The sequence below is a fragment of the Meles meles genome, chromosome 21, assembly GCF_922984935.1.
Source record: "Meles meles chromosome 21, mMelMel3.1 paternal haplotype, whole genome shotgun sequence".
Taxonomy (NCBI): Eukaryota; Metazoa; Chordata; class Mammalia; order Carnivora; family Mustelidae; genus Meles; species Meles meles.
Window position 1 is genome coordinate 43581412 of NC_060086.1, and position 27721 is coordinate 43609132.

General features: G+C 66.9%; 5 protein-coding genes across 15 annotated transcripts; 3 read left to right on the top strand and 2 right to left on the bottom strand.

Annotated features, from left to right (window-relative positions):
• Positions 1-598: 598 nt before the first annotated feature.
• Positions 599-12087, top strand: FBXL16 (F-box and leucine rich repeat protein 16). 5 transcript variants are annotated; one of them, XM_045993164.1, is made up of 8 exons: positions 599-917; positions 4338-4461; positions 4568-4677; positions 7344-8002; positions 8658-9166; positions 9511-9595; positions 9931-9994; positions 10192-12087. In XM_045993164.1, the coding sequence occupies exons 4-8, from the start codon at positions 7358-7360 to the stop codon at positions 10338-10340; spliced, it is 1452 nt and encodes a 483-aa protein (XP_045849120.1). In that variant the 5' UTR covers positions 599-917; positions 4338-4461; positions 4568-4677; positions 7344-7357; the 3' UTR covers positions 10341-12087. The 5 variants fall into 5 exon arrangements, with proteins under 5 accessions (XP_045849120.1, XP_045849123.1, XP_045849122.1 ...); XM_045993167.1 differs by having other exon boundaries at positions 4366-4461; XM_045993166.1 differs by lacking the exon at positions 4568-4677.
• A 1511-nt stretch (positions 12088-13598) lies between these two features.
• On the top strand, positions 13599-18046 carry WDR24 (WD repeat domain 24). Its single transcript, XM_045993159.1, has 8 exons — positions 13599-14081; positions 15058-15235; positions 15378-16050; positions 16588-16706; positions 16784-16905; positions 17001-17105; positions 17189-17529; positions 17681-18046. The coding sequence occupies exons 1-8, from the start codon at positions 13601-13603 to the stop codon at positions 18032-18034; spliced, it is 2373 nt and encodes a 790-aa protein (XP_045849115.1). The 5' UTR covers positions 13599-13600; the 3' UTR covers positions 18035-18046.
• Positions 18047-18276: 230 nt separating this feature from the next.
• Positions 18277-20613, top strand: JMJD8 (jumonji domain containing 8). 4 transcript variants are annotated; one of them, XR_006816656.1, is made up of 10 exons: positions 18277-18411; positions 18494-18592; positions 18768-18816; positions 18893-18989; positions 19064-19132; positions 19228-19347; positions 19434-19501; positions 19575-19704; positions 19795-19891; positions 20480-20613. XR_006816656.1 is itself a non-coding variant. In XM_045993174.1 (10 exons), the coding sequence occupies exons 1-9, from the start codon at positions 18296-18298 to the stop codon at positions 19873-19875; spliced, it is 834 nt and encodes a 277-aa protein (XP_045849130.1). In that variant the 5' UTR covers positions 18277-18295; the 3' UTR covers positions 19876-19891; positions 20480-20613. The 4 variants fall into 4 exon arrangements, 2 of the variants coding, with proteins under 2 accessions (XP_045849130.1, XP_045849131.1); XR_006816655.1 differs by having other exon boundaries at positions 19575-19709; positions 19795-19944; positions 20480-20609; XM_045993174.1 differs by having other exon boundaries at positions 19575-19709.
• STUB1 (STIP1 homology and U-box containing protein 1) lies at positions 19237-22369 on the bottom strand. 2 transcript variants are annotated; one of them, XM_045993173.1, is made up of 7 exons: positions 22081-22369; positions 21315-21513; positions 21064-21229; positions 20768-20855; positions 20581-20637; positions 20384-20500; positions 19237-19369 (listed from the first exon to the last, which is right to left on the bottom strand). In XM_045993173.1, exons 1-7 carry the CDS (start codon positions 22237-22239, stop codon positions 19328-19330), a joined length of 828 nt encoding a protein of 275 aa, XP_045849129.1. In that variant the 5' UTR covers positions 22240-22369; the 3' UTR covers positions 19237-19327. The 2 variants fall into 2 exon arrangements, with proteins under 2 accessions (XP_045849129.1, XP_045849127.1); XM_045993171.1 differs by lacking the exon at positions 19237-19369 and adding an exon at positions 19933-20305.
• Positions 22370-23775: 1406 nt separating this feature from the next.
• RHBDL1 (rhomboid like 1) lies at positions 23776-27715 on the bottom strand. 3 transcript variants are annotated; one of them, XM_045993169.1, is made up of 8 exons: positions 26301-27715; positions 25675-25833; positions 25183-25407; positions 24961-25109; positions 24763-24875; positions 24587-24687; positions 24446-24506; positions 23776-24370 (listed from the first exon to the last, which is right to left on the bottom strand). In XM_045993169.1, the coding sequence occupies exons 1-8, from the start codon at positions 26337-26339 to the stop codon at positions 24099-24101; spliced, it is 1119 nt and encodes a 372-aa protein (XP_045849125.1). In that variant the 5' UTR covers positions 26340-27715; the 3' UTR covers positions 23776-24098. The 3 variants fall into 3 exon arrangements, with proteins under 3 accessions (XP_045849125.1, XP_045849124.1, XP_045849126.1); XM_045993168.1 differs by having other exon boundaries at positions 25675-25836; XM_045993170.1 differs by lacking the exon at positions 24587-24687 and having other exon boundaries at positions 25675-25836.
• Between the last annotated feature and the right edge of the window lie 6 nt (positions 27716-27721).

The window sequence follows — 27721 nt, forward strand, 5'->3', positions numbered from 1 at the left end:
TTGTTTCTGGGGTTTGCGGGGGGCTGGGCACTGAGGGGTTTCTGGGCCCGGCAGCCAGCAGGTGCGCCGAGATTTGAGGGCCGGGATGCCCCCCTCAGCTAAGCAGGAAGGGCTCGGAGGGTGAGGGTTGGACCTCCCTCGCCCCCGCAGGTGGCATCCAAGGGTCGGGACGCGCGGCGCCGGCCCCACAAGACCGCGCACCCCCGGGCCAATCGCCGGCGCCGGAGAGCTCGGGTCCTCTCCCCCCGCAGGATTCCGGGACCCCACTTCTCCGCGCAGGCGGGGCTCTCCCCCGGCCAGCCCTCCGGCCGCGCGCCCCGCCCGCCCCGCCCCGCCCCGCCCCGCCGTGCGCGCGGGCTTGTTGTTGTGCGAGCGCCCGCGGCGAAGGGGTGGGGGTGCTGCCGGGCCGGCGCGTGCCCGTGGGCGCCGCGGCGGGAGCGCGCGGGGCGCGCGGCAGGGCGCGGCGGGCGGGGCGGGGCTCGGCATCCTCGGCTCCCCCGCCCGGGCTCGCCAACCGGATTGGCTCCCGGCGCCGAGAGCGCGCGAGGGCGCGGCGCGTAGAGGCGGGCGGGGGGCGCGCGCGGCGCCGCCGGCGGCCGCGGAGGAGCGCAGGGAGGAGGGCGAGGGGAGGGAGGAGGCGCCCGCCCCGGCTCCCTGCAAAGCGGCCTTATTTATCTGGGCACTGCCTCAGCCTCCCCGGTGGGAGGCTCGGGGCAGCCGATCCTCTCCCACCGGGGAGCTCCTCTCCGGGCGCGGCCGAGGGGGCCGGCCAGGCCGGGGCGCGGGGCGCGGCAGGGCCCTGCCGGCCAGGCCAGCACCTCGGCCGCCTCCCCGCTTCGCCAGCGCCCATGCCGGGCTCCCCATGACGAGAAGACGCCCGGAGGACGGCGTGGCATGAGCCAGGTGCCCGGGCCGAGGTAAGGTGTGTGCACCGGGCCAGGTTGCGGGGCGGGGAAGGGGCCAGGCCACGCCACGGCGGCGGCCACAATGAGGATTGGGGAGGGGGCTTTGGAGAGGGCTGCCACCATCCCTGGGGGCCTCACATAGGCGCAGCCCCTTCCCAGGCCGAGGCCACTGGGCCTCTGGCCCTGACAGGCCCTCCCACAGACCCCGATCCCAGCGCCGCCTGGTCGAAGCACGGTCCCCCCAGTAACTGGACCAGCGCTGAGGGTCGGCGCCCCCTGACCACAGCCCTGGCGCAGCAGCATTGCAGGCCTCCAGCCCACCAAGCTGGCTGAGGTCCTGGACTTCCTTCGTGCTCTGAGCTCCCCTCCCCAGCACCACGAGCCCCTGGGCCTGTGAGACAGGTGTTACAGTTACACTCCAGGACAAGCCATGCGGATGCGCGGCTGGGGGCTCTCTGCCCTGGACACCTGGGCTGGTGTGGAGCTGGCCATGTGCCTGGTTCTGGAGGGGTCGGGCCTTGGCCAAGGTTGGAGGGCCTCAGAAGGGGAACTGGGCACCCTGAGGCTTGCTGGGGAGGGGTCTGGCCTCCTGGGATTTGGGGGGAAGAGAGCCCCCACCCATCGCCCCAAGAGGGAAGAAGGCCTAGCTGTTGGAGCCTCAGGGAGCCCAGGGCCCAGTGGCCAATCCTCTAGCCCCTCCCGGCCTCTGCACAGGAACCCTTCCCTCCAAAAAGAGAGCAGATGGTGGATGCCGCTTTACCTGCCCACTCGGTCAGTCCCCTACCGCTACCCGCCACCTCCCAGGCCCCTTCTTTCAGCCAACCCCTTTGAGAAGAGGCCTGGGTGGGACCCTGGGAGGGCCAAGGCCTGATGGAGACTTGCTGGCCTGGTAGGAGGCGGCCCTAGGGCTGGACCGGGAGCTGTGGGGAGGAGGGAGATCCAAATCCCCGTCATAAACCTGGGCAGTGCAGGCGGCCTGTTCCGCTCCCAGGGGACCCCGGGACTCAGCTGCCCGCCGTCTCCACTCATCCTCGGCCAGGCCGGCCTCTCAGCACCTGTCGTGCTGGGCAGGCCCACTGGACAGGCGCTCCCCTCCAGCTCCTGTCCACTTCTGGAGCTCTGCAGTGAGTCCTCTCTCCCAGTGCAGTGAGAAAACAAACAGCCCTGAGGGCGGGGGACCTCGAGGCTGCCAGCCTGGGCCTGGGAAGCCTGTGCCGCTGACCCCCAGGGAGACTTTCACCCCAAGGTGGGGCACTGCTCGGTGACCCCATCTTGTCCCATGTGGGTGCTCCTTGCTGTGTCTCAGGGGGAGGAGCGGAGGTGGCAGTGAGGGAAGGCTCCGTGGGCTAAGTGGGTGGTTCAGCACCATCCCCGCCACTGACGAGGAGCCCCAGCCAGACCAGCCGGAGGGTGGGCTTGGGCCACACTTGGCTGGGAATAGGGGGAGGGTTCAAGGCAGCGACCCAGAGAAGCAGGCACTAGATGCCCCTAGCCTAGGCACTGGGCCGGGGGGTGGGGAGCGGTGGCTCAGATCCTTTCAGAGGAGAAGAGCCAAGATGAGGCTTGGAGCCCAAGCCCATTCCCAAAAATGCCCAGTCCCATGTGGCTGAGCTGTCCTGGGCACGACCACAGGACTCGGTCTGATGAAGCGCCAATCCTGGTCTCTTTGGAGGCCATGTGCTCACTTCCTGGAGCCCCTAGTGCACGGGTGGGGCAGCCTGCACCCCAGAAGCATCTCTGTGCTGGGGGCGGGAAGGGAGCATTTTGCTGGCTCATGTGCAAAGTGGCAGGGATGTGAATGTGCCTGAGTCACGGGGCTTGTCATGGAGTTCGTCAGCCCGTGCTGTGTCCCCAGTCCCAAGCTACCCTGGTTGTCACCCCCGTCCCTGGGGCTGTCACCACACATCAACCTGATGTGAATTTCTCAGGCTGCCCATGCCCTGCCCAGCCGCACGGCCCTCAGTGGGCAGGGAGAAATGGTCAGTGCAGGTCCTGCTGGGGCCAGACCCCTCCAGCACTCCGGGAAGCCTGTGTCAGACAGAGCATCTGAGATGAAGGCAGAGATCTCTGAGTTGGAAGCCATGAGGAGTTAGGGGTTTCCTGGGCATGAGCAGTCCCAAAAGAGGGTGTTCTGGGTGGGCATGCAGCTGGCAGCCTCTGGAGTGAGAGCAGGGGCACAACAGAGACAGTGCTGGGAGAGACCAGCAGCCCAAGGTCCCAGGCTGGGAGGGCACCAGGGACTAAACAAGTAGAACAGGGCACAGAAAGGAGGGAAGGGCCTAGCATTGCCCTCTGCACCTCAGTGCCTAGTCTGATCTTTGGGAGTCAGACTGACTGGGGGTCCTAGGATCAAATTCCAGCTCTGTGCAACCTCTAAAACTGTCCCCAACTCTCCCTTCCCCACGTGTGGTCAGGAAGTGTGTGAGGGGACCAGCAACAGCAGAGCGGCACTGGGAAAAGCAGGGCAGCTCCTCCCTCCCCTCTGGCGCCTCCTGTGCCCTCTCTGGAGATGGCCAGGTTGTGGCGGATGGGCAGCCAGCCTCCCTACCGTGCAACCCCCAGAGTGGGGACTCAGCCAGAAAGGAGGTGTAAGCCATCCTCTTCCCAAGACTCTGACGACTTGCAAGGCCTACCACAGACCCCAGCGACCACCCTCACTGTGGACACTGGCCTCTGTCACAACCAGGATTAACAAACTGAGCTACACGCCCCCCCCCCCCCATCCACCTGCCCTCTTCTGAATCTGGCCTGTCCTCCACCAAGCCTCCTGGGCACCTGGCAGCCACACCCCTTTCTGCATGACCCTGGTGACTGCCCTTCCTCATTCATTCATTCAGCAAGCAGTAAGAGACCATTCAGCCACGGTGCTGCCTGTCTTCCAGAAGTCCCCAGCCAAGGGAAGAGACAGATGGGTTGACAGTAATGACTGAGACCCTGGAGATGCTTTTTCAGGGCTGGGGAGTCCCCCAGTGGGAGACAGGGGTGGTAATCACACTGAGGGGTGGAGGATAAGGAGCTGGCAGGATGAAGAAGCAGGGAGGCCTCCTGAGCAAACAGGGGGACCAGCATGTGCCCAGACAAAGAGGGAGAGGGGAGCAGGAATAAGAACAGGGGGTCTGGCTGGGCTGCAGGTTCAAGGCTGGGGGGGAGCCAGAGGTGAAGGAAGCTGTAACGTCGACATGCTAGGGCTCGGGGCCCTGTGACTCAATGGCAAAAGAGGCAGCTCCTTTCAGAGCCTCAGCATGGACATCTGCAGACTGTCAGCTTGGAAGCCACCAAGTTCTGGAGTCCTCCCAGGAGACTTGAGCCCCCGCAGCCTATCCCAGGAGGACCTCCTCCAGAATTCCGCTCCACACGGAGGCACAACACACCACGGGCTGAGGCTCAGAATAGTGCAGGTTTGGCCATCTTTTTAAAACGCCTCTTTCCTAGCGTTAGCTCCTGGTGCTTATTTCTGAAGGAGGAGGCAGTCGGCGTCAGATTGGCAGCTGACGCTACCCCATCCTAACGAGAAACTCCAGGCAGGTCTTCTGAGCCTCACTGCGTGCAGCAGCAGGTACCAAAAGGGTTGGGATCTCACAGTCCCTCTGGCAGGGTGGGTGGGACTAGACAGAGGAGCACATGTCCCAGCCCCCCGCCCCAAGGGACCTCTTGTCTGACAGGAGGACCCATCGCTGACCACAAGCTCAGTTCTCTCCTAAAGCTCTGACCCCTGGACCAAGATGTGGCTGTTTCCAGCTTTGAACCACGGAGCAAGGGATTCTCAGGCTGGGTCAGTGAGGCTGGGGTGTGCCGCGGGAGCCCGGCAGGACCATGGACAAGGTCGGGGAGCAGCAGGGCGGCCTCCAGGAAGAGGCAGTTCCAATCCGGGGCACGGCAGAAGGGCTGACGGACTGGCAGGGCAGGGCCTGGCGGCCAGGATGTGGTGTGGGATAAAGGGCGGCCAGGCCTCGGACACCTCCCCCCTCCCCCGGGCTGAGGCCGTCCCCCGCCTGGCCCCTCCCGCCGCGGGCTCTCTCCGCGGGCTGGCTGGTTTTCACCAGCTCCACCCCGAGGCCTGAAGAGTGGGGATGGGACTGTGGGCGTGTGCAAATGTGAGCTCCGGTGGGGTGCGGGCAAAGAGCCCCGCAGACGCCCGGGGCATCCACGTGCATCCCGCCCCCCACCACCACCAACGCGGGCACTCCACGTGCACACCCGTGGCTGGGAGCATCTTTAACCTAAATCGGCTCCGCTCCGGAGTTAGTTCTCCCCTGGTGCCGCCTCCGCCGCCGCCTCCGGATCCTGGCGGAGCGGGCGCCTTCTCGCCCCGCCCCGTCGCCCGCAGGGCCTCTCCCTGCCGAGCGGGGTTCGCCGGGCCCGGCCGCCGCCCCGCCCCCACCAGCCGCTGTCCGCGGTGGAGCGCGCCCGGGCCTGCTCCGAGCACGCGCGCGGCGGCTGGCGGGGCGCTGTCCATGGTGCTGCGCTCCGCGGCCGAGCTCGCAGGAAGCGGCAGAGGCTGGGTGGGCGGCGCGCCCCGAGCCCTGAAATCGCGGCACCCCGATCCGGGGACGCAGAAGGTATTCACGCTGGGGCTGCCTCCCTGAGCCCAGCCAGCCCACAGGACAGCCTCTCCCCTGCTCCCTGGAGTGGGGACCCGTCGTGGGCTTCCTCCTGTCCCTCCATGAGGCACTGCTGTTCCCCCATGGTCTCCTCCTCACGTACTAGTTTTAAGAGATCTGGGGCACCCCTCATGTCAGGCTGCACCCCCCACCTGCCACTGTGGGTCACCTGTAACTCCTTGGAGCCTCAGGCTCTACCTGAAAGTGAGGTTAACCGTGGTACCCCCAACACACACACACCTGCCTTGGGGCTGGAACACATGATTATCCCAGTGGGTATTCAGCAAACGTTGTTACGAATGTCATGTTTCAGCCATCGTGAGGCTGCTGCTTTCCTGCGGTAAAGGGACAGCCAGAGTGGGGGAGCCTCCCCTAAGGAGGGCTGGCCTGGTGTGGATTGCCAGCTTGGGGTCTCATGGCTGCCAGAGCAGGAAGGCCTTTGGACCCAAAGCTGGGTTGGCAGCCATGAGGGCCCCGTGTTCCAGTAGACTCCTGGTCCCAGCCTAGATCTGCACCCCTCCCCCGATGTGGGATGCCAGCAAGGGTTGAGTCCAGGGCTTGAAGCCAGTGGGGGGCATGGTCCTGGGTAGAGCAGGACAGGGCAACCCACTTCCCTCCCTTCCAGTGGCTCCTGACCCCTTCCCCTAAGGTGGGCCATGGGGCTCAGAAGCAGCCTCTGGGCCACTTTCCAAATGCTCACTGTGAGCCATGAACTATGCTTAGCCCTTTTCACATGTTGTGCTGTGGGGGCGGATCATCCCTTCTCAGGCTTTAAAGCAAGGAAAAAGGAGGCTTGGAGCAAGGAAGTGGCTCACTGAGGCCACAGAGCCTGGCTGTGTGGCCCCGGAGACTGTGCCTGAGCCCCTGGGTGCAGTGCCTTTCGCTGGATGTCTGGAGTGGGGGTGGGCAGGAGAAGATCTGGAATGTGGAGCAGATAGCGGCATGGTGAGGGTCCCGCTATCCCCCTCTCCAGGGCTGTCTGTGCTCCAAGCCGTTTGCCACCCATTCACAGCCTCAGAGGCCTGAGAGGGGAGTCATGGGGGGTGTCCAGTCCCACCTTGTGAGGAACTCTCTACAAATAGGCTTCCACAGCCAGCTCTGGTTCAAGCCTTGGCTCCGCCATTTATGGTGACCTTGGGCAAACAGTTCATGCTGCTTTGTTTTCCTCGTCTGTATAATGGGCCCAGTCCTCATAGCATCACCATCGATGGGTTGGATGGAGGATTAAAGAGACAGTACATGTCCAAGGCTCACTGTGCTGGCATCATGGTACAGCCTGCCCTTTCTGTGGGCAGATTATTGGGTAGATCCAATAGCCACCGAGATTCTCAGGGGCTGGTATTTGAGTCTCAGACATGTACTAGAACCACTCCAGAAAGCCAATGTGGCACCCCATAGTGGAGGAGCCTGAGACCACCCCAAACCATCTCCTTCCGTTTTGCAGTCCCTGCCCAGTAGAGGTAGGCATGGCAGGCACCGAGCGTGGGCACTGGGGTAGTAAAGGTGAAGGGGCAGTCATGAGCGAGCGTCTTTCTGTGTCTGTCTCTGCCTGCCTCTCTTTTCTCATCTCTAAAATGGGAACTGTAGTGCCTACATGGCCGAAAAAGTCTGTGAGTACAGGTGGAGCTCAGCGCACACACTAGGTACTCAGGGAATGTCCTGGTCATGAACAGCCCTGATTTCCTGCCGCTGCTCACAGTCAGGGAAGGAGTGACTTGGATTCAGGTCCTTTCTGTTGGGTGGTTCTGGGAGTGCCATGGGAGGACATGCGCGGGGATGGGGAGCCCAGCTCTCTTCCCGCAGCGACTCATTACACCCTCCCGGCCTTTGTCCGCAGACTGAGCGAGGAAGATGTCGAGCCCAGGTGTGGACGGCGACCCCAAGCCTCCATGCTTGCCTCGCAATGGCCTGGTGAAGCTGCCAGGCCAGCCCAACGGCCTGGGTGCAGCCAGTATCACCAAGGGCACACCAGCTGCCAAGAACCGCCCCTGCCAGCCCCCTCCCCCACCTACCCTCCCACCACCCAGCCTGGCTTCCCCACTGCCACGGGCTGCCCTGGCTGGGGGCCTGTGCCCCCCACCGGGGCTCCCCCTTGGTGGACCAGCCTCAGCCCCTGTTCCCGGGCCCCCAGTGGAGCGGCCACCACTGGCCACAGACGAAAAGATCCTCAACGGCCTCTTCTGGTACTTCTCGGCCTGTGAGAAGTGTGTGCTGGCCCAAGTGTGCAAGGCCTGGCGGCGTGTGCTCTACCAGCCCAAATTCTGGGCAGGCCTTACACCTGTGCTGCATGCCAAGGAGCTCTACAACGTGCTGCCTAGTGGCGAGAAGGAGTTTGTGAACCTGCAGGGCTTCGCTGTGCGTGGCTTTGAGGGTTTCTGCCTGGTTGGTGTCTCCGACCTGGACATCTGTGAGTTCATCGACAACTACGCCCTCTCCAAGAAGGGCGTCAAGGCCATGAGCCTCAAGCGCTCCACCATCACAGATGCAGGCCTGGAGGTGCGCCCCGCTGGGGGCCTGGAAGGGACAGGGATGGTGTGGGCAGGGCCAAGCGGCTGCAACTGAGCTGGCGTGTGTGTGCATGGCGGGGGGGGGTACCCCCAGAGGGGACTTGGGCGTACGAGGAGCAAAGTGGCTGAGGGAAGCGCCAGTGCTCTGAAGATTGTGGCTCTGGGGGAAGGGAAGCAGGACTAGTTAAGTGATTTGGGGGGGCCCAGTCCAAAATGAAAATTTCAAGCCCCTTGTTCAAAGATGATTAAGAATTTCAAGACAGCCACACCAAAGCAATCGATCGATCCAGTGGGAGGCTCCCCTAAGCTCAGGGCCTATGTGCCTGTGAAACCCTTGGGTGGGGGACGCTGCAGGGGAGCAGGTGCACAGGTCAGAGCACCAGCTGCACAGGCAGCCCCTGCCCCCGGGGCCAGGATTCTAAGCTTCAAATCAGTAACACCAGCTCTGGTGCGGCCCTGAGCTCCCAGGTCCCCTGTGCTCTGCCTCTTAGAAGGGTGCCGTGATGGGACAAACCCACCACAAGGGGCACCTGTCACAGAGCAGCTTGATGCGTGTGTTACACGCGTCTACTTCCGGGAGCCCTGCTTCCTGCCCCGCAGCGGCCCCGCCAGCCTCACCGCACCCTCCGCCCACCCGCCCGCAGGTGATGTTGGAGCAGATGCAGGGCGTCGTGCGCCTCGAGCTGTCGGGCTGCAACGACTTCACCGAGGCGGGGCTGTGGTCCAGCCTGAGCGCCCGCATCACCTCCCTGAGCGTCAGCGACTGCATCAACGTGGCCGACGACGCCATTGCGGCCATCTCGCAGCTGCTGCCCAACCTGGCCGAGCTGAGCTTGCAGGCCTACCACGTGACGGACACGGCGCTGGCCTACTTCACGGCCCGCCAGGGCCACAGCACGCACACGCTGCGCCTGCTCTCCTGCTGGGAGATCACCAACCACGGCGTGGTCAACGTGGTGCACAGCCTGCCCAACCTCACCGCGCTCAGCCTCTCTGGCTGCTCCAAGGTCACTGACGACGGCGTGGAGCTTGTGGCGGAAAACCTGCGCAAGCTGCGCAGCCTTGACCTTTCGTGGTGCCCGCGCATCACCGACATGGCGCTGGAGTACGTGGCCTGCGACCTGCACCGCCTGGAGGAGCTGGTGCTGGACAGGTGCGCGCGTGCCCCACCCACGGGGCAGGTGGAGGGCACGACCGGGGCGGGGCGGGGCAAGGCCAGCGAGAGCGTCTAAGCGGGGGAGCCTAGATTAATGGGCAGACCTATAGCTGGAGCGGCGCTGCGGAGCCACGGGGCGTGGGTTGAGGGGCCTAGAGTGCGCGGTAACTACCAGGCGCCAGGGTAGGGGCCCGGGCCTGGCGGGGGCAGGGCCGTGGCAAGGGAGGGGCTATCATAAGCCCTGCAGGAGGGGACGCCCCGGGAAAGGAGGAAGGGCTCGGAAATGACGGGCGGCGCGAGGTGATCTGAAGGCGGGCAGCGCCCCTCTCTCGCCCCCACAGGTGTGTGCGCATCACGGACACTGGCCTCAGCTACCTGTCCACCATGTCGTCCCTCCGCAGCCTCTACCTGCGATGGTGCTGCCAGGTACCGGCCTTCCCCGCCTCCAAAGACTGGGGAGTAGGCAAGGGGAGGTGGGGGACCCGGGCAAAGCCCCCGCCCAGACAACCCGCCGACCTGCTCCCGGCCCCCTCCCTCCCCACCCCGCGGGCGACGTAGGCGGGGCTTAGGGGCTCCCCGGAGACCCCGCCGCCACTCCCCAGCTGCCTCCTGGCTCCTCCGGAAGCCGAGAAACCCCCGTTTCGGACCCCGCCTCCTGCCCCTCCAGCAGCTCCCGGCCTCAAGGCCCAAGGCCTGTCCCCACAGTGGGCTCCCCGCAGGCGCGAGCGGAGCTCCTTAACCCGCCCCGCCCTCCCGCCCAGGTGCAGGACTTCGGGCTGAAGCACCTCCTGGCCATGAGGAGTTTGCGTCTCTTGTCTCTGGCAGGTGAGGCCCCCACCACCCCGTCCCCGACTTACCCCGACTCCGCCAGCCCTGCCGGGCCCCTCTCGCTGTGTCCCACCTGGAGCCGAGTCCCGGGGTCCCAGGGCCGGGGCCGCACGGAGACGCCGGACGAGCCCCGCCCCTCGCGGTGCGCTCGGGCCCCGCGCGCTCAGACGCCGCCCCGCCTCCCGCCCCTGCAGGCTGCCCGCTGCTGACCGCCACCGGGCTGTCGGGCCTGGTGCAGCTGCAGGAGCTGGAGGAGCTGGAGCTGACCAACTGCCCCGGGGCCACCCCCGAGCTCTTCAAGTACTTCTCGCAGCACCTGCCCCGCTGTCTCGTCATCGAGTAGCGCGGGCCTCCCCGCGCCGGGAGCAGGAAGCCGCCACGCTCCGGGCGGGGACACCTTCTCCCGGCCCTGCCCTGGGGGAGCCCTCGCGCCCCCGGCCCAGCGCGGGAGGCAGGGCGAACCCAGTGAAAGCCCCCGCCCCGCGCCCCTCCTGGCCCCGCCCGGGCCAGGGGGGGGGCGGCGGGCGGGCCCAGCCCCACGCACGCACGCACACTCGGGGACTCTGTGCATGCCCCTCGTGCCCGCACTGCACGCCCGCCCTCCGCCGCACCACAGCCGCCTCCATCTTTCGTCGACCCTCTGGGGGGGAGGCAGGGGCCGGCTCGGTCCTGGGGGGCGCTTTGAGCTCTCCTGACAGCCCCCCCTTACCGCCTTCCCCGCCACACCCCGCTCTGTCTCCCCCGCTGTCCCCCCATCTCGGGCAGGGCCCAGAGGGATTGAGGGGAGCTGGGTCCCCCAGGACACAGGGGCCAGAAGAGCCCCAAGGGCTTCCCGCATTTCCACTGCACCGCGCCTGGAGCCCTCGGAGGGGTGCGAGGGGGAACAGGCCACCGCCAAAGCCATGGCCCGCCAAGGAGCCCAAGTCCCCCCCTGCCCTTGCCCCACTTCATGCCAGCCCCACCCAAGAGACCTCCCCTTTTTCCTTGCCGCTGTAGGAGGCAGCCCCCTGCCCGCCCCATCCCCACCTGCAGGCCTACAGGTCCTTGGGCCAGCCTAGGGAAGAACTGTGTTTGAGGGAGGGACAGACTGGCTGACGATCTTGCTATCATCAACGTCAACCAAGCCGGCTGTAGCTTACCTCAACCTCGGGGTGGGGGGGATACAACCACCTTGACCGACCACAAGCTGGAGCGACCCTCAGGCCCGGCAGGCCTTGCACGTAGTCCTGATGGACCCCAACCACAGCCCCTGTAGCCAGCCAGGCCCAGCCTCCTCAGCGCCACACTGTACCCCCGGGGGGTCTCCATCAGGTGGAGGCTGGACAAGTGGGCCCTGGCCAAGGCCCAGCCAGCAAGTCCAGTCTTAACAAGTGGCCAACACACCCCCAGCACCCAGCGGAGGGAGGACGCCTTTCTAGCTGCCCCCCTCCCCTCCCCAGCTTCCCAAACCTCCGCCTGCCCGGGTGGGCTCTAGCCGTGTTCTGTCCAGTCCCAAGACACATGCGAGCCCTGGGGGGACGCTGGCACATCTTGGCAATTGCTGAGGAGGGGGCTGGGACCCCTTCCCATCCCAACCTTGAGCCCCAGGAAGTACGGTGCCCACACCCAATCTTGGGACCCCCCCCCATCTGGTTGGAAGAAAGTAACCAGTTTCCAGAGAGCCAGAGAGTGAGAGAGAGAGCGAGAGAGCGAGCGAGAGCGTGCGAGCGAGAGACGCTGTTGAAGCAGAGAAAGTTCAACAGCCCAAAGATTTCCCTGTCCTGGAGTGCCCTCGGGAGGCTCCGGGGCTGAGGTGGTCAGGAGCCAGTTTCTTCAGCCCCTCCTCCGCACAGCTCCCTAGTGGGGAGGAGGCAGCTGTCCGTTTGTCCAAAGTATTATTGCAACTGCAACGACTGTAGGAGGAAAAATTCAGGGGAGAGAGGAAAACAAACAAAACCAACCCACCCCGAAAATCATTTTCTTATTGTACATAACGACCTCATTCTCCTGTATATGCGGAAGATATAACCTTATATTTGGTAAGTGTTTCTTGTGCTATTTTATCACGTGACCTGTTTATAAAAATATATATTAAAAAAGTTGTAAAAACACGTGTCCGAGTTTGGAGGTCGTCAGACCAGGCGGGGGAGGGTGTGTCCGCGCGGGCGGTCCCAGGCTCGGGATTCCCCGCGGACTGACTGGGTCTTTGAACACGCACAGGCCCGGGCCCCGGGCAGGAAGCACAGCCGGGACCGAGGAGACGGTCCCTCACCTTTCCGGGCTTTGATGCAGCGGTCACGCACGAAGCGTCCACCTCGGGACACCCCGGGCCTCGGGCGTCCGGCTGGCTCAGCCGCGACCCGGTCGTGGGGGACGCCCCTCCCCCACCCCCGCCGCGCGCTCCCCCCAGACGGAAAGGGACCTAGTCCGGCCGCCGGGAGGGCAGAAGCGCGCCCTGCTCGTGCGCCCGGGACCAGAGCTCGCCCCGCGGGGCAGGGACGCCGCGGGGCAGGGACGCCGCGGGGCAGAGCCGAGCCACGCCGGGGCAGGGAGGCTCCGGAACGCGCGCGGGGGGCGCGGGGGGCAGGGCCCGCCGGCCCGGAGTCTGCGGAGACGCCGCAGCCGCGAGCCCCGCCGGAGCAAGGGGCCAGCCGCGTGCGCGCGACAGACAGCAGGACCCGAGGCCGAGCGCCGCGGAGACGCCCTGCTGCGGGCGCGGGCCCCGGGGAGGCCGCAGGAAGCGGGCCCGGAGCGGCGGCGGCGGCGGGGGTCCCGGGGAGACGGCTGGAGGGACGCGGGGCCCGTCAGGGGGGCTGGACCTGCGGCGCAGTCGGGCACGAGCAAGAGAACTCTGTGGCAAAAAGACCGGCCGCTGAGGCGGGACCGGGGGAGCCCAGGGCAGCGCCTCTACCTCCGTTCGGGTCGCTGCCTCCGCGAGCTCGGCTCCCCGCCCCGGAACGTTTGCGGCGCGGGGGCCCGCTTCCGGTGGGAGGCGGGCAAGACGGGGCCACTTCCGGCGAGCCGGCGCCGGGGGACAGGAAAGCGAAGGGCTGCTTCCGGCGCGGCGGTTCCGGCCAGGCCCTGCCCGGCAATTTCAGGAGACGGTGGTGGTGGTCGCGGAGCGCGAGGCTTCTCCAAGCCCCCTGGCCGCGGTGCCGCTGCCTCCGCTCCCCCGCGCGCGCCGCCGGCCTCCGGCCAGGGCCCTCACGTTCCCGAACGGCTCGGTCCTTGGCGTCCGTGTGCGTCCCCCGCGCCCCTCGGTCCCTCCCGGGAGGCCCCGGACGCAGCGTGTGGGCCGCGGGAACTCCCTCGCTTCCTTGCGGGGACTGACGGCCCGAAAGACCAGGCATCGCCCCGATCCGACTGCTGGGGGCATGGAGCGCTGGCCCGGGCTGGGACGGACCGGGTAGGGGCTCCCCGGACGGCCGAGCTGCGCGACGGCGATGTCTCCTCCGCACTGAGGGGCAGCCCGCTGTTGTGGACGGGCTCGCCCAGACTGACCCGCCCAGGACAAGGCCATCCGGGGGGACCCAACCAGGGTGAAGGGTCGGAACTGACAGGCCCCACCGGGCTGACCCGCCCCGCCCCGGTCACCGACCTCCTGTCCCGCATACCGGCGCAGCCATGGAGAAGATGTCCCGGGTGACCACGGCCCTGGGTGGCAGCGCGCTGACCGGCCGCACCATGCACTGCCACCTGGACGCACCAGCCAATGCCATCAGCGTGTGCCGGGACGCAGCCCAGGTGGTCGTGGCCGGCCGCAGCATCTTCAAGATCTACGCCATCGAGGACGAGCAGTTTGTGGAGAAGCTGAACCTCCGTGTGGGCCGCAAGCCCTCGCTCAACCTGAGCTGCGCGGACGTGGTCTGGCACCAGATGGATGAGAACCTGCTGGCCACGGCGGCCACCAACGGCGTGGTGGTCACCTGGAACCTGGGACGGCCGTCCCGCAACAAGCAGGACCAGCTGTTCACAGAGCACAAGCGCACGGTGAACAAAGTCTGCTTCCACCCCACCGAGGCCCACGTGCTGCTCAGCGGCTCCCAGGACGGCTTCATGAAGTGCTTCGACCTCCGCAGGAAGGACTCCGTCAGCACCTTCTCGGGTGAGGCCCCGGAGGCGGGTCGGGCAGGTGGAGGAGCGCGGTGGGCATCAGAGGTCTTCACACCTGCTCCCGGAGCGCACTGGAAGAGTGGGTGCAGGTCAGCCCGGGAGGGGCCGGTACGGGACCAGGGAGAGGGCCGGCCTGAGCGGACTGCAGCCAACCTGGGCCGCCGAGCGGAGGGTCTGTCTTGCTGCCTCCGAGCTCCAGGCCACTTCATGGCAGGAAGCCCACCGGGGCCTCCCCTCTGGGACAGAGAGAGGGTGGGGTATGCTGCCCCCCCCCATTTCTTTTCCCAGCAGGCCCAGCTTCTTGACAGCTGGCCTTGCGCCACCCAGGCCCTGTCCCACCTGAAGAGACCACACGAAGCATGGGGCAGAACCTGCAGTCGCCTCAGAGCATTGGGGGCCTCCTAAGACCCTGAGCTACCTGCAGTGTGGAAAAGCGAGCGTCCTTGAAGGCTCTTGGGGTGGTGGTCCATGGGGGTGGACACAGACCTTCAAGGTCCCCAGTCCCCTAGGACGGACCCAGCAGCTCCAGCTCAGGGTGAAGGGATGCGGCAGACGCTGGGGCACCCTCACGCAGGCCGCCTCGGGCTCCCTCGGGGGAGCGCACACCGCCAGCACGGCAAGGCTCCCGTTAGCTCGGTGTTCTGACAGCCAGTCCTGGAGCCGCGCCGCAGCTCTGTGCAGGAACGGCGTCAGCACAGTCCAGGGGAGAACCGGGGTCCAGGGTTTGGTTCAGAAACTACATGGCGCCTGGCATCCCGCTCACTGGCCTGGTCTACCGTTTCTTCTCTGTGAAGCCTCTCTTGCCACCGTCCACCCCAGGGCTTTCTACTCCTCCTTCTAGGCCTCCCCACTTTGGCTGCGGACAGGCATGTGACCACAGTCCACAGCCTCTCCGAGGGCTCCGGCCTTGGCTGCTCTCTGTCCCGGAGCCTCCTCACCTTCTCCCTCCCATGACATCCCGCCCACAGGCCAGTCGGAGAGCGTGCGGGACGTCCAGTTCAGCATCCGGGACTACTTCACCTTCGCCTCCACCTTCGAGAATGGCAACGTGCAGCTCTGGGACATCCGGCGGCCTGACCGCTGCGAGAGGATGTTCACCGCCCACAACGGTCCTGTCTTCTGCTGCGACTGGCACCCTGAGGACAGGTGTGGGGCGGGGTGGCGTGCGGGCACAAGCAGCCGGGTGGGATGAGCGGGCTTGTGGAGGGTTGCCTCCAGACCTGGGAGGCAGAGAGGGGAGCCCTTCACCCTTGGCGAGGACACTCAGGGCTTCGTGGATCTGTTACAGGGGCTGGCTGGCCACAGGTGGGCGTGACAAGATGGTGAAGGTCTGGGACATGACCACACACCGCGCCAAGGAGGTGCACTGTGTGCAGACCATTGCCTCGGTAGCCCGCGTCAAGTGGCGGCCGGAGTGCCGCCACCACCTGGCCACCTGCTCCATGATGGTGGACCATAACATCTACGTGTGGGACGTGCGCCGGCCTTTTGTCCCGGCCGCCATGTTTGAGGAGCACCGTGACGTCACGACAGGCATTGCCTGGCGCCACCCGCACGACCCCTCCTTCCTGCTCTCCGGCTCCAAGGACAGCACGCTGTGCCAGCACCTGTTCCGCGACGCCAGCCAGCCTGTCGAGCGCGCCAACCCCGAGGGCCTCTGCTATGGCCTCTTTGGGGACCTGGCCTTTGCCGCTAAGGAGAGCCTGGTGTCCACCGAGTCTGGGCGCAAGCCCTATGCCGGTGATCGGCGCCACCCCATCTTCTTCAAGCGCAAACTGGATCCTGCCGAGCCTTTTGTGGGCCTTGCGTCTAGTGCCCTCAGTGTCTTCGAGATGGAGCCTGGCAGCGGCAGCATGAGCTGGTTCGTGGACACCGCTGAGCGTTATGCCCTGGCCGGTCGGCCTCTCGCCGAGCTCTGTGACCACAATGCCAAAGTGGCTCGGGAGCTTGGCCGCAACCAGGTAGGTTGGGTGGTCCAGGGACCATGGCCTTGGGGGCGCCCCCAGCTGGTATACCCAGACCCTACCCTGGTTTCAGTGCTCAGCTCTGGTGGTGGCCACCACCAGCCAGCACCGTGGTAACTGAAGGTACCCTGTGCCCTCCAGTAGGCCAGATGGCCGAGCCACCGCTGGGGTGCGGGCCTGGCGCATTACGGCGTCCAAGTCCCATCTTGTGGCTCATGTTTGCTTTTGGATTTCCCAAGGTGTCTGACTCCACAGAGGTCCACGTAGCTTCTCACTGTCTTCCTGAGACCATGGGCTCACTTCCTTGTTGGCTGCCTTCAATTTCTGCTCCTTCCTGTGCCCTCGTAGGACGGAGAGTAGATCTGTGCCTTTGGCATAGGCGTCAGTTTCTCCAGCTGGGGTGGACCCCGACATTGGGTGCCTGGGGCGGCTGAACACTGAGTCTGAGTCTGGTTCTGTCCAGGAGTCGGGGGGCAGTCTGCACGGGGTGCCAGGAACCCAGACCCCTCGTGAGTGCCTGGCGTCTGCCCCTAGGTAGCGCAGACCTGGACCATGCTGCGGATCATCTATTCTAGCCCTGGCCTGGCGTCGGCTGCCAGCCTCAACCACAGCGTGGGCAAGGGCAGCTCTTGTGGCTTGCCACTCATGAACAGGTGCGTGTCTGCGGGTGGCTCTCCTCGGGGTGGGGACTGTTGCAGCCTGTCGACCCACTGGCCTTCCCTGCCCCCAGTTTCAACCTGAAGGATATGGCCCCAGGGTTGGGCAGTGAGACGAGGCTGGACCGTAGCAAGGGAGACACACGGAGCGACACAGTGCTGCTTGACTCCTCAGCCACGCTCGTCACCAATGAGGGTAGGCTGGGGGGTGGACAGGGCACTGAGGGGAGCCGGGCTAGGGCGTCCTGGAATCAGCAACCCTGCGACGCATCCCACCTCCGTCACGGGCAGATAACGAAGAGACAGAGGGCAGCGACGTGCCTGCAGACTACCTGCTGGGCGACGTGGAGGGCGAGGAGGACGAGCTGTACCTGCTGGACCCGGAACACGCACACCGTGAGTCGGGGCTCGGGGAGTGGCGCTGGCTGGTGACCGGGGCCAGAGGCTCAGACCTTGCCCTCCCCGTCCCTGCCTCACAGCGGAGGAACCGGAGTATGTGCTGCCTCAGGAAGCCTTCCCGCTACGCCACGAGATTGTGGACACGCCCCCCGGCCCCGAGCACCTGCAGGACAAGGCGGACTCCCCGCACGTGAGCGGCAGCGAGGCGGACGCAGCTTCCCTGGCGCCGGTGGACTCCTCCTTCTCGCTCATCTCCGTGTCACATGCTCTCTACGACACCCGCCTGCCCCCTGACTTCTTCAGTGCCCTGGTGTGCGACATGCTGCGCTTCTACGCGGAGCAGGGGGACGTGCAGATGGCCGTGTCCGTGCTCATCGTCCTGGGCGAGCGTGTGCGCAAGGACATCGACGAGCAGACGCAGGTGGGTGACTGGGCGGGCGGGGGGGGGGTCCCCACCACCCCCAGGACTGCCCCCGCAGGCCTGCCTTCCCCGACCCTGCACCCAGCGCGCCCGGTTGGGGGAGCCCCCAGCGCGCCCGCCTCCAGGCCTCGGCCTCCCGCCCGCCCCCCAGGAGCACTGGTACACGTCCTACATCGACCTGTTGCAGCGCTTCTGCCTCTGGAACGTGTCCAACCAGGTGGTCAAGCTGAGCACCAGCCGCGCCATCAGCTGCCTCAACCAGGCGTCCACCACGCTGCACGTCAACTGCAGCCACTGCAAGCGGCCCATGAGCAGCCGCGGCTGGGTGTGTGACCGCTGCCGCCGCTGCGCCAGCATGTGCGCCGTCTGCCACCACGTGGTCAAGGGGCTGTTCGTGTGGTGCCAGGGCTGCAGCCACGGCGGCCACCTGCAGCACATCATGAAGTGGCTGGAGGGCAGCTCGCACTGCCCCGCGGGCTGCGGCCACCTGTGCGAGTACTCCTGACGCGCCTGCGCGGGCTCGGCCGGGGCGAGCCGGGGCGGGGGCCGCAAATAAAGGAGGCACCAGCCGCAGTCTGAGGCTGCCTGTGCGCCGCCGCTCGCGCCGGGCGACTCTGGGGGGCGGGGGGGCACGTCGCCACGGGAACCGGCCGTGGCCGCCGTCCCCTTTCGCGCCGCCTTCCGAAGAGTGCCCTCCCTTCCGGGGCGGGGCCCGAGGAACTGCTTCCGGGGCGGGCGCCGTTGCCACGACGACGGAGCTCCCGGCATGCCTCGCGGCGGCGGGCTCATGGCGCCGGGGGCGCGGCCGCTCTTGCTGCTGGCGGTGTGGACGCTGGCGGCTCTGGCCCAGCGCGGCGCCGGGGAAGCGGGCGCCGGAGGGTGGTGAGCGGCGCCGGGGGCCGGGGCGGGCAGGAGCGGGCCGGGGCGCGCGGTGGGGCGGACCGCTGACCCGCTGTGCCCGCAGGCAGCAGCGCGAGCCCGGGGCGCCGGCGGCCCTGGTGGAGGAGCAGCGCTGCGCGGTGGAGCGTCGGGCCGACCTCAGCTACGCCGAGTTCGTGCAGCAGTACGTGCGCCCCTCGCACTGGCCACCCCTCCTACACCGCAGAGCGCGCGCCCACGCCTCTGCTTGCGGACCCCCCGCCCCCGGGGCTCCCGCGAGCGACCCCCTTTTGAGCTAACGCGGGTGGGCTGGGGCGGGTGGGCGAGAGTGAGACCTGGCCGTGCCTCTGCCCTTCCAGCTATGCCTTCTCCAGACCCGTCATCCTGCAGGGCCTCACGGACAACTCGGTGAGTGCGGGCGCCCCTCCCGGCCACTTGGCACCCGTGCAGGGCCTGGCCCTTGAGTCTTTTCCCACCCCCTCAGAGGTTCCGGGCTCTGTGCTCCCGAGAAAGGCTCCTGGCCTCCTTTGGGGACAGCGTGGTTCGCCTGAGCACTGCCAATACCTACTCCTACCGGAAAGGTGAGCTGCCCCACCCTGCATGCCGGCATCTTGCACGCAGCCGCGGTCAGTCTTGATCAGCCCCTTTCCCGCAGTGGACCTGCCCTTCCAGGAGTATGTGGAGCACCTGCTGCATCCCCAGGACCCTACCTCCCTGGGCAACGGTGAGTCCGATCTGGTTGGCCATGGGATGGGACAGGGGCAGCTGGGAGTGCCCAGGCGCCAAGATCCCCGCACCTTCTCTCTTCTTTGTCGGCAGACACCCTGTATTTCTTTGGGGACAACAATTTTAGCGAATGGGCATCGCTTTTCGAGCACTACTCCCCACCACCATTTCGTCTGCTGGGTACCACTGCCGCTTACAGCTTTGGCGTCGCAGGTGGGTGCCCTACAGAGGGGATCTGGAAGGGAAGAGGAAACTCTGAATTGGGTGGTGTCAGCAGCTGTTCACACATGACCCCACAGGAGCTGGTTCTGGGGTGCCCTTCCACTGGCACGGGCCCGGCTTCTCAGAGGTGATCTACGGTCGCAAGGTCAGCACGAGATGGGGGCTGGGGCTGGGGCTCACTGACCGCAGCAGAGTGACCTTGCTGCTCCCGCCCCCAGCACTGGTTCCTATACCCCCCCGAGAAGACTCCAGAGTTCCATCCCAACAAAACCACGCTGGCCTGGTTTCAGGATATATACCCAACTCTGGCACCATCTGCAAAGCCGCTGGAGTGCACCGTCCAGGCTGGTGAGGTCAGCAGGTGGCACGAAGGGACCAGGCTGGACCCGACAGCACACCAGCTAACCCGTACCCCTCCCTGCGCCCCCTCCCCCCCAGGTGCTGTATTTCCCTGACCGGTGGTGGCACGCCACCCTCAACCTGGACACCAGCGTGTTCATCTCCACCTTCCTCAACTAGGCAGCCTGGGCGGCCGGTGAGCCCAGCACACACCAGCACACACCAGCACACACCCCATCGTGCTCACAGGTTTTATTACAGGACAGCGGCGGTAGCCCCCCACCCCTCGCCGGCTGTTTCTGGCCCAGGTGGGGGTGGAGGTGGGGCTCGTGGTCCAGCAGCAGAACGGATGAGGGTGGGGTTGGGGACACCAGGGTGGAGATCTAGGGACACAAACTATGTACAGGGACTGGGAGCTACGGCCCCAAGGCCCTCCTGAGCCAGGGTACTAGGCAAGGCAGGCAGCTCTGGCCCTTGCCCGGCCTCAGTAGTCCTCCACCCAGCCGTTCTCGGAGATGAACGCATCAATGACCTCTTTCATGGCCAGGTTGGGGATGAGCTGTTCCTGGGTCAGGGGGCTCCGGGTGACAGGGTCAAAGTGGCCCACGCGCTGCAGTGTGCAGTGACAACAGGGTCAGAAAGTGCTCAGCGGTTACGGGTCCTGCTCCCAGCACTCGCGGGCCCTCACCTGCAGGTGCTCCTCAATGTCCTTGCGGTCGTAGGTGATGCCGCTGGGCGTGATGCAGGGCTCGCGCATGAGCTCAAAGCTGATCTTGCCACACAGGTAGTCCGGGATATCTCGCTTCTGCAGCACGTGGGGTGAGATTAGGCACCGGGATGGGAACAGTGCTCCAGTTCCTGCTACCCAGAGGACAGACGGCTTACCTTTCTCTTCTCATCCACCTGGGAGAAAAGCTCATCCATGTCTGCTAAGTACTTGTCCTGTGAAGAACCAAGCAGCTACGCGTGGGCCATATGCCCCATCCCCCTTCCCCGGGCACAGGCACGGGCACCCTCCCGTCACAGGCACGCAAACACGCACACATCCACACGTGGGCTGGGGCACCCTCACGTGCTTGGCCTCGATGCAGGCCTGCTGGGCCCGGATGTGGCCATCGTCCTCATCACCCTCATGGTTCCGCTGGCATTCTTCTAGCTCCCTGGGGGTCGACCAGGGCCTAGTCAGAAATGGGTCTGGCCAGAAGAGCTCCCACTCCACCCCAACCTCGGGCTCATTCAGGTCTCGCTTCCCTCCATCTGCTCGCCAGTGCCGGCCTTCAATAAACACGTGTGTTCTGGACTCAGTTAACCCCGGAGTGCTGACTCGGGGTGGGTGGGGCCCTGGAGCCTGCCCCTAGCGCCGCCCACCTCTCCCGCTCGGCCACAATGAGGCGGGTGAGGTAGGAGTGCAGCTCGTTCTCCTGGTGGATGCGCCGCTCCTCGATGCTGTTCCAGCGCTTCTTCTTGGCGATGCGCAGAGCACTAGGGATGTCATCCCCGAAGTTGAGCCGCTGCTCCTTGGCCAGGTTGTAGGCTAGGGGAACAGGGGCTCCCGTCACCTGGCCAGTCCATTCCCCTGGTCCCAGGCGCCCCTGTAAGCCGACAAGCTGTAGGCCCACCTCGCTGCAGATTGGCGATGGCCTCGTCATAGCTCTCCATCTCCAGCTGGCACTGCCCCAGGAAGAAGTGTGCCTTCACAGACTGCCCGTCCAGTTCCAGGGCCCGCCGGCAGTCGGCCAGGGCCTGCTCGTGCTGCTGCATCTTCAGGTAGCACAACGCCCGGTTGGTGTAGTACACTGCCACCAGAGGATTCCGGGTCTGGGGACCAAGGCCAGGCCAGCCAGCATGAGGGAGTGAGCTCTGCGCCTTCCCCGTCCCAGGCCCTGTCCCAGGCCCAGTTTAGAGCCCACGGCTAGCAGCGCCACACCAGAAACTTCTCAGCTTCGAAGCCCCTGCGTCCTGCGGGCCGCTGGAGGGAGAACTCCCGGTCCTGAGGCCTGCATGAGTCCCCCCTCTTGACTCCCAGTAGATCTCAGAAGCCTGTTTCCCAGACCTGGGGAGAGCCCCAGCTTTGGGCCCGGGGTTCTCAAGGGACAAGGATCCCTGGTCCTCGGTCTACGGGCCTCAAGCACCCTGAAGCTCCCACCCGCCGTACTTCTTCGGCAACCAGCACTGGCTCGAGAGCCGCGGCCCTGACCCGACCGAAACAAGATCATCACTGAGCTCTCAGCGCCCCAACGCCCCCGCGTACGAACCAAGAGCCTCCGAAGGTCCGGAGGGAATGGCCGGGCAGGGGCTCCGGGGAGGACGCGGGGCCGAACCCCGGGCCCCGCCCCCTCCCCTGGCCCGGCCGCCGGTCCCCTCCCCCGGCGCGGGCGCACTCACGATGGCGCGGCCGTAGCAGGCCGCCGCCTCCGGGTACTTGCGGCCCACGAAGAGCCGGTTGCCCTGCTCCTTGAGCTCCTGCGCGCTTGGGCTCTTTTCGGGGCTTCCGCCGCCGGCGCCCAGCCGCGCGCCACCCTCCTTCTCCTCCTTGCCCTTCATGGCGCCGCGCGGCACAGCCTGGGCTTCGCTCCCAGGCTCCGCGTCTGGCCCGCCCTGCGCCCGCAGCCCGAGCCCGCAGCCCGAGCCCCCGATCCGCTCGGGCCCGGTCCAGCGATCCGCCACCGGAAGTTCCGGCTACGCGGGGCGGGGACGCGCATGCGTCCCACGGGCAGAGGGGAAGGGGGGCGGAGCCGGCTGGGAGCATGCGCTCGAAGCAAAGCGACCCAGGGGTCCAAGTCCGGAGCAGCGCCAAGAAGGTGGCCGGCTGCTCTCGGCCCCGCCCCGCAGAGGCCCCGCCCCGCAGAGGCCCCGCCCCCCGCGAACATGGCTGCGGCTCGGCCTCGAGCCGTCGGGCCGCGGTCCTGGCGCCGCACGGGGAGGTGCCGTGGGCGCGCGCGGACCGCCAGGGGCGGCTGGAAACCCCCGACCGAGGGTAGGGCGGAGGAGGGAGGGGCGGCCGGTAGGGCGGACGAGCCCGGTTGCCCGAGCCTCCGTCACCGCCCTTCCCCAGGCACCGAGAGGAGCGCCCGCGGCCACCGGGCGCCGAGCGGGGAAGCACGTGACACGAAACGAGCCCGAGCGGCCGCGGGCGTGGAAGCCGGCCCTGAGGCTTCCCACGAGCGGGCGGGGCCTGGCGGCGCGGGCGGAGCTTCCTCGTGGGGCGGGAACGCTTATCGAGGTCCGCCACCCAGGACCCCCAACCCACCCGGACCCGGAGCAGCCGGGAGAGCTGGGCGCCCCGCGGGGTCGCGGCCCAGCCGGCCGGTCCTTGTCCTGGCCTGAGAAACGGGCCCGTGGCCGTGTCCGGGACACTGCGGGTCCCTGGGAAGGGCAGCCCTGCGTCGAGCTTGTCCAGCCCTGGTGGGGCACGAGTCCGGCTGCAGGGGCTGTGGAGGCGGCGCCTTCGTGTCCCGCCGCACAGTGGCCGCAATTCACCCTCCAGCGCTCCCCGCTGCAGCCCTCCGCAGAGGTGAGGGGCGTGGGCAGGCAGGGGTGCAGTGTGCAGTACGGGAGGACCGAGTGGACAGTGTCTCTGGGCCCCGGCAGCTCCCTGCTCCTCCCTAGGCAGGCCCTCAGGGCCGTGGACCCCTCACCACGTCGAGGCGGCGGTAGGGACATGGGCTGTGAGGCAGAAGCTGTGCCCCAACCTGCTGCCGGACCTGAGCCCCAGGCTGGCCATGCCTGAGGGCACCACGCCCGCCGAGACGAGCAGAGCACAGGCTGCCTGAACCCAGGGTCTGCTCACCTGCCCGCAGCCTCAGGCCACAGGTTGCCCTAGAGGGCGGCCTGTCCGAGCAGGCGGCTAGCTGCTGCAGGACCTTAATCAATGCTAGAACTCACACCTGACCACGAGGACCACAGCTGCTGCCCACACCCGTCTGTCTCTCACACACACACCCTTCCCTCACACCAGCGCAGACGAGCAAGGGGAAAGCTCGGGCTGTCCACGTGGACGGAAGGGCCCTTACACTGCTCAGTGAGAGGCAGGGAGGCCGGGCCGGCCCCCAGAGCCCCGGCACAGCCACCCGGCACAGCCACCCATATTTTACCTGTGTAAAATATTTATTCGTTCTCCAAAAAGGCTCAGACCGCAAATCGTGGGGGAGAGGCCGGGACAGGGTCTCCTCTGGGGCCACACCTGGGGAACTCCACTGCCTGGCCAGGCAGTCCTACCTCCCCAGGCCTGGGAGGGGGTGGCCAGGGCTGGCGTAAGGCTTGGCCTGGACTCCATGGGCTACTGGGGACACCTGCCCCCACGGAGGAGAAGCAGTACATTCACGGAGGGCAGACATGCAGGCTCGCCTGGCGGCCAGCCCACATACACCTGTGCCCTGGCCTGTGCAGCCCTGGGGAGCCCGTCAGGGGGGTGGAGGGGTGTGGGCGCCCAGCAGGTCGTAGGCGAAGACGTTCCAGAAGACGGCAAAGAGCAGGAAAGTGCCGTAGGCAAGCAGCACCACCCACCAGCCGCACTGGTCCCGCAGGCGCTCCTCGTAGCTGCGCAGGATCGTCAGACCCATGCTGACCCCCACCACCGCACCGGCCAGGTGTGCCATGAAGCTGGGCTGGGGGCCTGAGGCAGGCAGTGGTGGGGAAAAGCGGAGCCACACGGCCCGGCCCACCTCGGAACTCACTGCAGAGAAAGGCGGCAGGTGGGGGGCGCCCTGGCCGTAGGCTGAGGCCCCCCAGCCCCCTGACCCCTACTTACTGCACACCAAGGCCAGCACCATCCTCAGCAGCTTGTAGGGACACCTCATCCCAGCCCAGTTCTGATGGGGCGTGAGACAGAGCCTGTGAGGCAGGCCTTGCGGGCCCCTCCCCACACCCGCCCCGCAGTCCGCCCCGTTACCATGACGACGTTGGCCAGGTGTGCCGAGCACAGGGCGTAGACCCCACCAGAGCCCCCCACCACAGGGGCCCGCATGTCGGTAATGGAGACCGTCAGGGAGCCTGTGTGAGCAAAGGGAGAGCCGTGAGGGTGAGGCTCCCCAGGAAGATGGCCAGGGGGCCCCGCGCCCGCCTCACCTGCCAGCACACCGGCCAGGTAGAGTAGGCTGATGCGGAGCAGACCGTGCACCATCTCCAAGGGCACCCCGATCATGAGCTGCAGGAGCGCGTTGAACCCTAGCTGCTCCAGGCTGGCCGTGTGGGTGCAAACAGACACGGGGTCAGCGGTCAGGCCGCCCGCCTGACGGGCCGGATGCCGGGGGTGGCCCCACTCACCCGACGTGCATGAACATGTAGGTGAGGAAGCGCCAGGCTCGGGCGCGGTGGCCAGGGTGGTAGACGAGCGGGCTCTTCATGTACTCGGGGTGGTACGTCTGCAGCACCCACTTGTTGAGGCGGGCCCCGTAGCACAGGAACACCACGATCTGCGGGGAGAGCGTTAGGTCAGGCCGGGCCAGGCCTGTGGGCGGCCGCCGGGCGGCGGGGAGGCGGGCACACCTGGGCAAGGGTGACTGAGGCCATGAACACAGGCGGTGGGCAGCTGCGGTGCCGGGAGAAGTACCAGTGGCGGTCCACCTCTCGGGGCAGGATCTCGTAGGCCACGTAGCGCACAAACCGCTTGTAGACACCCAGGCCTGGCTCGTCCAGCAGCCCGTCCCGCGGCACTGCCCTCTGTCCGTTAGCGATCGCCCGCTTAAAGCTGCTTGAGCGCTTACTGCTGATCTGGGAGGGGGGCGGCCCTAAGCATGGGCCGCTGTGCTACCCCCCCCACCCCCGCCACAAGCCACCCTGCCCCCTTGGCCCTCCAAGTCCAGTCCCAGTCCCAGTCCCCAGCTCCCAGTCCAGTCCCAGTCCCCGCCCCAAGTCCACACCCCTCCCTGGTGGGAAGGGCAGGGAGAGGGGGATGCCTGCCCACCCCACTCGGGCCAGGCACCGTCCCTGCCAAGGCCTATGCCCCTACCCCTGCGATCCACCCATTATGGCACTGACCAGGTCCACCAGCTCCTGGTAGCAGACCTGGCCCCGTTCGTTGCTCTGGGCCAAGGCCACCAGCATGTCCAGCTTGGCCGGGTCCAGGGGCAGCTCATGGCTGTGCACCAGGCCGGTGAAGGTGTCCGCACCGATGAAACCTGTGTGCTCAGGGTCCAGCTGCTGGGGTGGGGGGGCCATCGGCCAAGGCTTGAGGGTAGGTCAGGCCACAGGGCTGGCCAGGCCAGCTGTGAGAGGCAGGCTCCAAGCACCCCGGGGTCAGACCTCTGGACCGGCACAGTCCCGGAGCCACCAGGGGACCAGCGCCTGGGTCCCAGGCCTCCAGCTCCTCCAGCACTCAGGGACCTCCCCACCTCATTTCTGCCCTGCCCATCCTCCTAGACGAGTAGGTCCGAGGTCTGAGGATGATCTCCCTCCCCCCTATGCCTCCCCAGGACCCCTGATCTGGCTCACCCTCTTCTGGGGTGTCAGGCAGGGGGCCAAGGTCGCGGAAGAGGGGGCCAGAGTGTAGGCGCGGAGCGGGGACTGGACCGCGGCTCTCTGGGAGCTCGGTCGCCTCGGCCCAGCCCAGCGGCGAGAGGGCTGCGGCGGGGGCGGTGCCGGCGCCCCCCACCCCCCCCACGCACCTGCTCCTGGATAAGCTGCAGCAGCGAGCTCCTGTCCATAGAGCCAGGCGGGGCCGGGGGCCGGGGTCGGCGGCCGCGGCCGGAAGGGGCTGCTCTGCGGACGACTCCGCTCCGCCCCGGCCCGGCCGCTCCGCCCGCTCCGCGCCGCGCCGCGTCACGGAGCCAGAGCCGCCCGCCCCCGCGCGCGCGCTACCGCCGCCGGCCCCGCCACGCGCGGCCGGAACACGCGCGCGCCCCGCTTGCGGACGCGCCCGGAGAAGGAACGGCCCCGACCGGAGCTCGGGTCTTGCCGCCCCGCTCACCGCCTTCCCGTTCCGTGCCGGGGCTGCTCATCAAGCGGGCACGGAGGCGGGGCAACTGAGTCACAGGTCAGCACCCAGAAGCCTCCCTCGCGCGCCCCTCTGCCTGGGGCTTTAGCGCTGAAGCCCCCTCCTGGCTGCCCAGGACGCCTTCCTCAGGCCCGGGAACCCTGCCAGGCACCCACCGCAGCCCCGCTGCCAGCAGAAGGGCCACTCGTCGGGGCTGGTGGAGGAGGCTTGGTGCAGCTGCCTCCACTCGGTCCACGGACACCAATCCACAGCACCCACCTGGGACCAGAGACCCCTGACCGCGCCTGTGGCTCGATGCTGGACAGGGGGACCCAGGCAGACCCACGGACATCAGTGCGGGGCTGCAGCTGGGCTAGGAAAGGGTCCCCACCTCCTGGGGAGGGCGAGTAGAGCTCTCTATAGAAGGCGGCGACAGAGAGCATGGGGCCATGCCATCAGAGCAACCCCTCAGGGGCCACTCACAGTCCCGATGCCACAGTCCACGCTCCTGGCAGCCAGCCCTACCCAAAGGCAGGTGAGAACCACACCTATGGGACGAGGACCAGCAGGGGAGGCCAGTGGAAGGACTTCAGGGTCAAGCCGGACCTGCATCAGGCCGCCGCATCTCTGGGGAGCGTCCCCTCCCACAGGCAGCACCTTGGGGCTCGGGGGAGGCCTGCCCTGCAGAGACCGCAGGCTCTCCGCTCCAGGCCGCAGAACACAAACCAAGTAGATGCCCTGGCCCCACATTGGGCCCTCTCCTCAGCCCAACAAGCGTTCTCAGTTCCCCAGCCTGCAGGGTGGGGCTTTCTGGCTGTCTCCCACCCAAGGTGGGGGCTAAGGCGTCTGGTCAGGGTGTGAAGGAAAATGGTGATTTGCCAGGCCAGGCCGGTCCAACGCTGCACACCAGAAGCGAGGTGTCTGGGCACACCCCGGTCCCATCCCAGAGTCCTAGACCCTCAGCACACCCCAACCAGACTGCTGAGCTCGCGGGGGGGTGGGAGCAGCCATCAGGAAGGTCTCGCCTCTCAGAACCCAACAGGCCAGCTCAGGCCTGGATGGGATGCAGAGGCTCCCAGACCACAACTGGGCCCTGAGGGAGACCTCGGAATG

Bases quoted from the DNA above. Each gene is read 5' to 3' on its own strand.
- JMJD8 (XM_045993174.1), top strand. From the start codon at position 18,296: ATGCCTCGCGGCGGCGGGCTCATGGCGCCGGGGGCGCGGCCGCTCTTG. The intron at 18,990-19,063 runs GTGAGCTGCCCC...CCTTTCCCGCAG, and splicing joins TACCTACTCCTACCGGAAAG to TGGACCTGCCCTTCCAGGAG. The intron at 19,502-19,574 runs GTCAGCACGAGA...TCCCGCCCCCAG, and splicing joins AGGTGATCTACGGTCGCAAG to CACTGGTTCCTATACCCCCC.
- RHBDL1 (XM_045993168.1), bottom strand. From the start codon at position 26,339: ATGGACAGGAGCTCGCTGCTGCAGCTTATCCAGGAGCAG. The intron at 25,408-25,674 runs GTCAGTGCCATA...CCCCCCTCCCAG, and splicing joins ACCAGGAGCTGGTGGACCTG to ATCAGCAGTAAGCGCTCAAG. The intron at 24,688-24,762 runs GTGAGGCGGGCG...TTGCTCACACAG, and splicing joins CCTGGCCGGTGTGCTGGCAG to GCTCCCTGACGGTCTCCATT.
- STUB1 (XM_045993171.1), bottom strand. From the start codon at position 22,239: ATGAAGGGCAAGGAGGAGAAGGAGGGTGGCGCGCGGCTGGGCGCCGGC. The intron at 20,501-20,580 runs GTAAGCCGTCTG...CACGTGCTGCAG, and splicing joins AGGTGGATGAGAAGAGAAAG to AAGCGAGATATCCCGGACTA. The intron at 20,306-20,383 runs GTGAGGGCCCGC...TGCACACTGCAG, and splicing joins ACATTGAGGAGCACCTGCAG to CGCGTGGGCCACTTTGACCC.
- WDR24 (XM_045993159.1), top strand. From the start codon at position 13,601: ATGGAGAAGATGTCCCGGGTGACCACGGCCCTGGGTGGCAGCGCGCTG. The intron at 14,082-15,057 runs GTGAGGCCCCGG...TCCCGCCCACAG, and splicing joins CTCCGTCAGCACCTTCTCGG to GCCAGTCGGAGAGCGTGCGG. The intron at 17,530-17,680 runs GTGGGTGACTGG...CCCGCCCCCCAG, and splicing joins ACATCGACGAGCAGACGCAG to GAGCACTGGTACACGTCCTA.
- FBXL16 (XM_045993165.1), top strand. From the start codon at position 7,358: ATGTCGAGCCCAGGTGTGGACGGCGACCCCAAGCCTCCATGCTTGCCT. The intron at 8,003-8,657 runs GTGCGCCCCGCT...ACCCGCCCGCAG, and splicing joins TCACAGATGCAGGCCTGGAG to GTGATGTTGGAGCAGATGCA. The intron at 9,995-10,191 runs GTGAGGCCCCCA...CCGCCCCTGCAG, and splicing joins GCGTCTCTTGTCTCTGGCAG to GCTGCCCGCTGCTGACCGCC.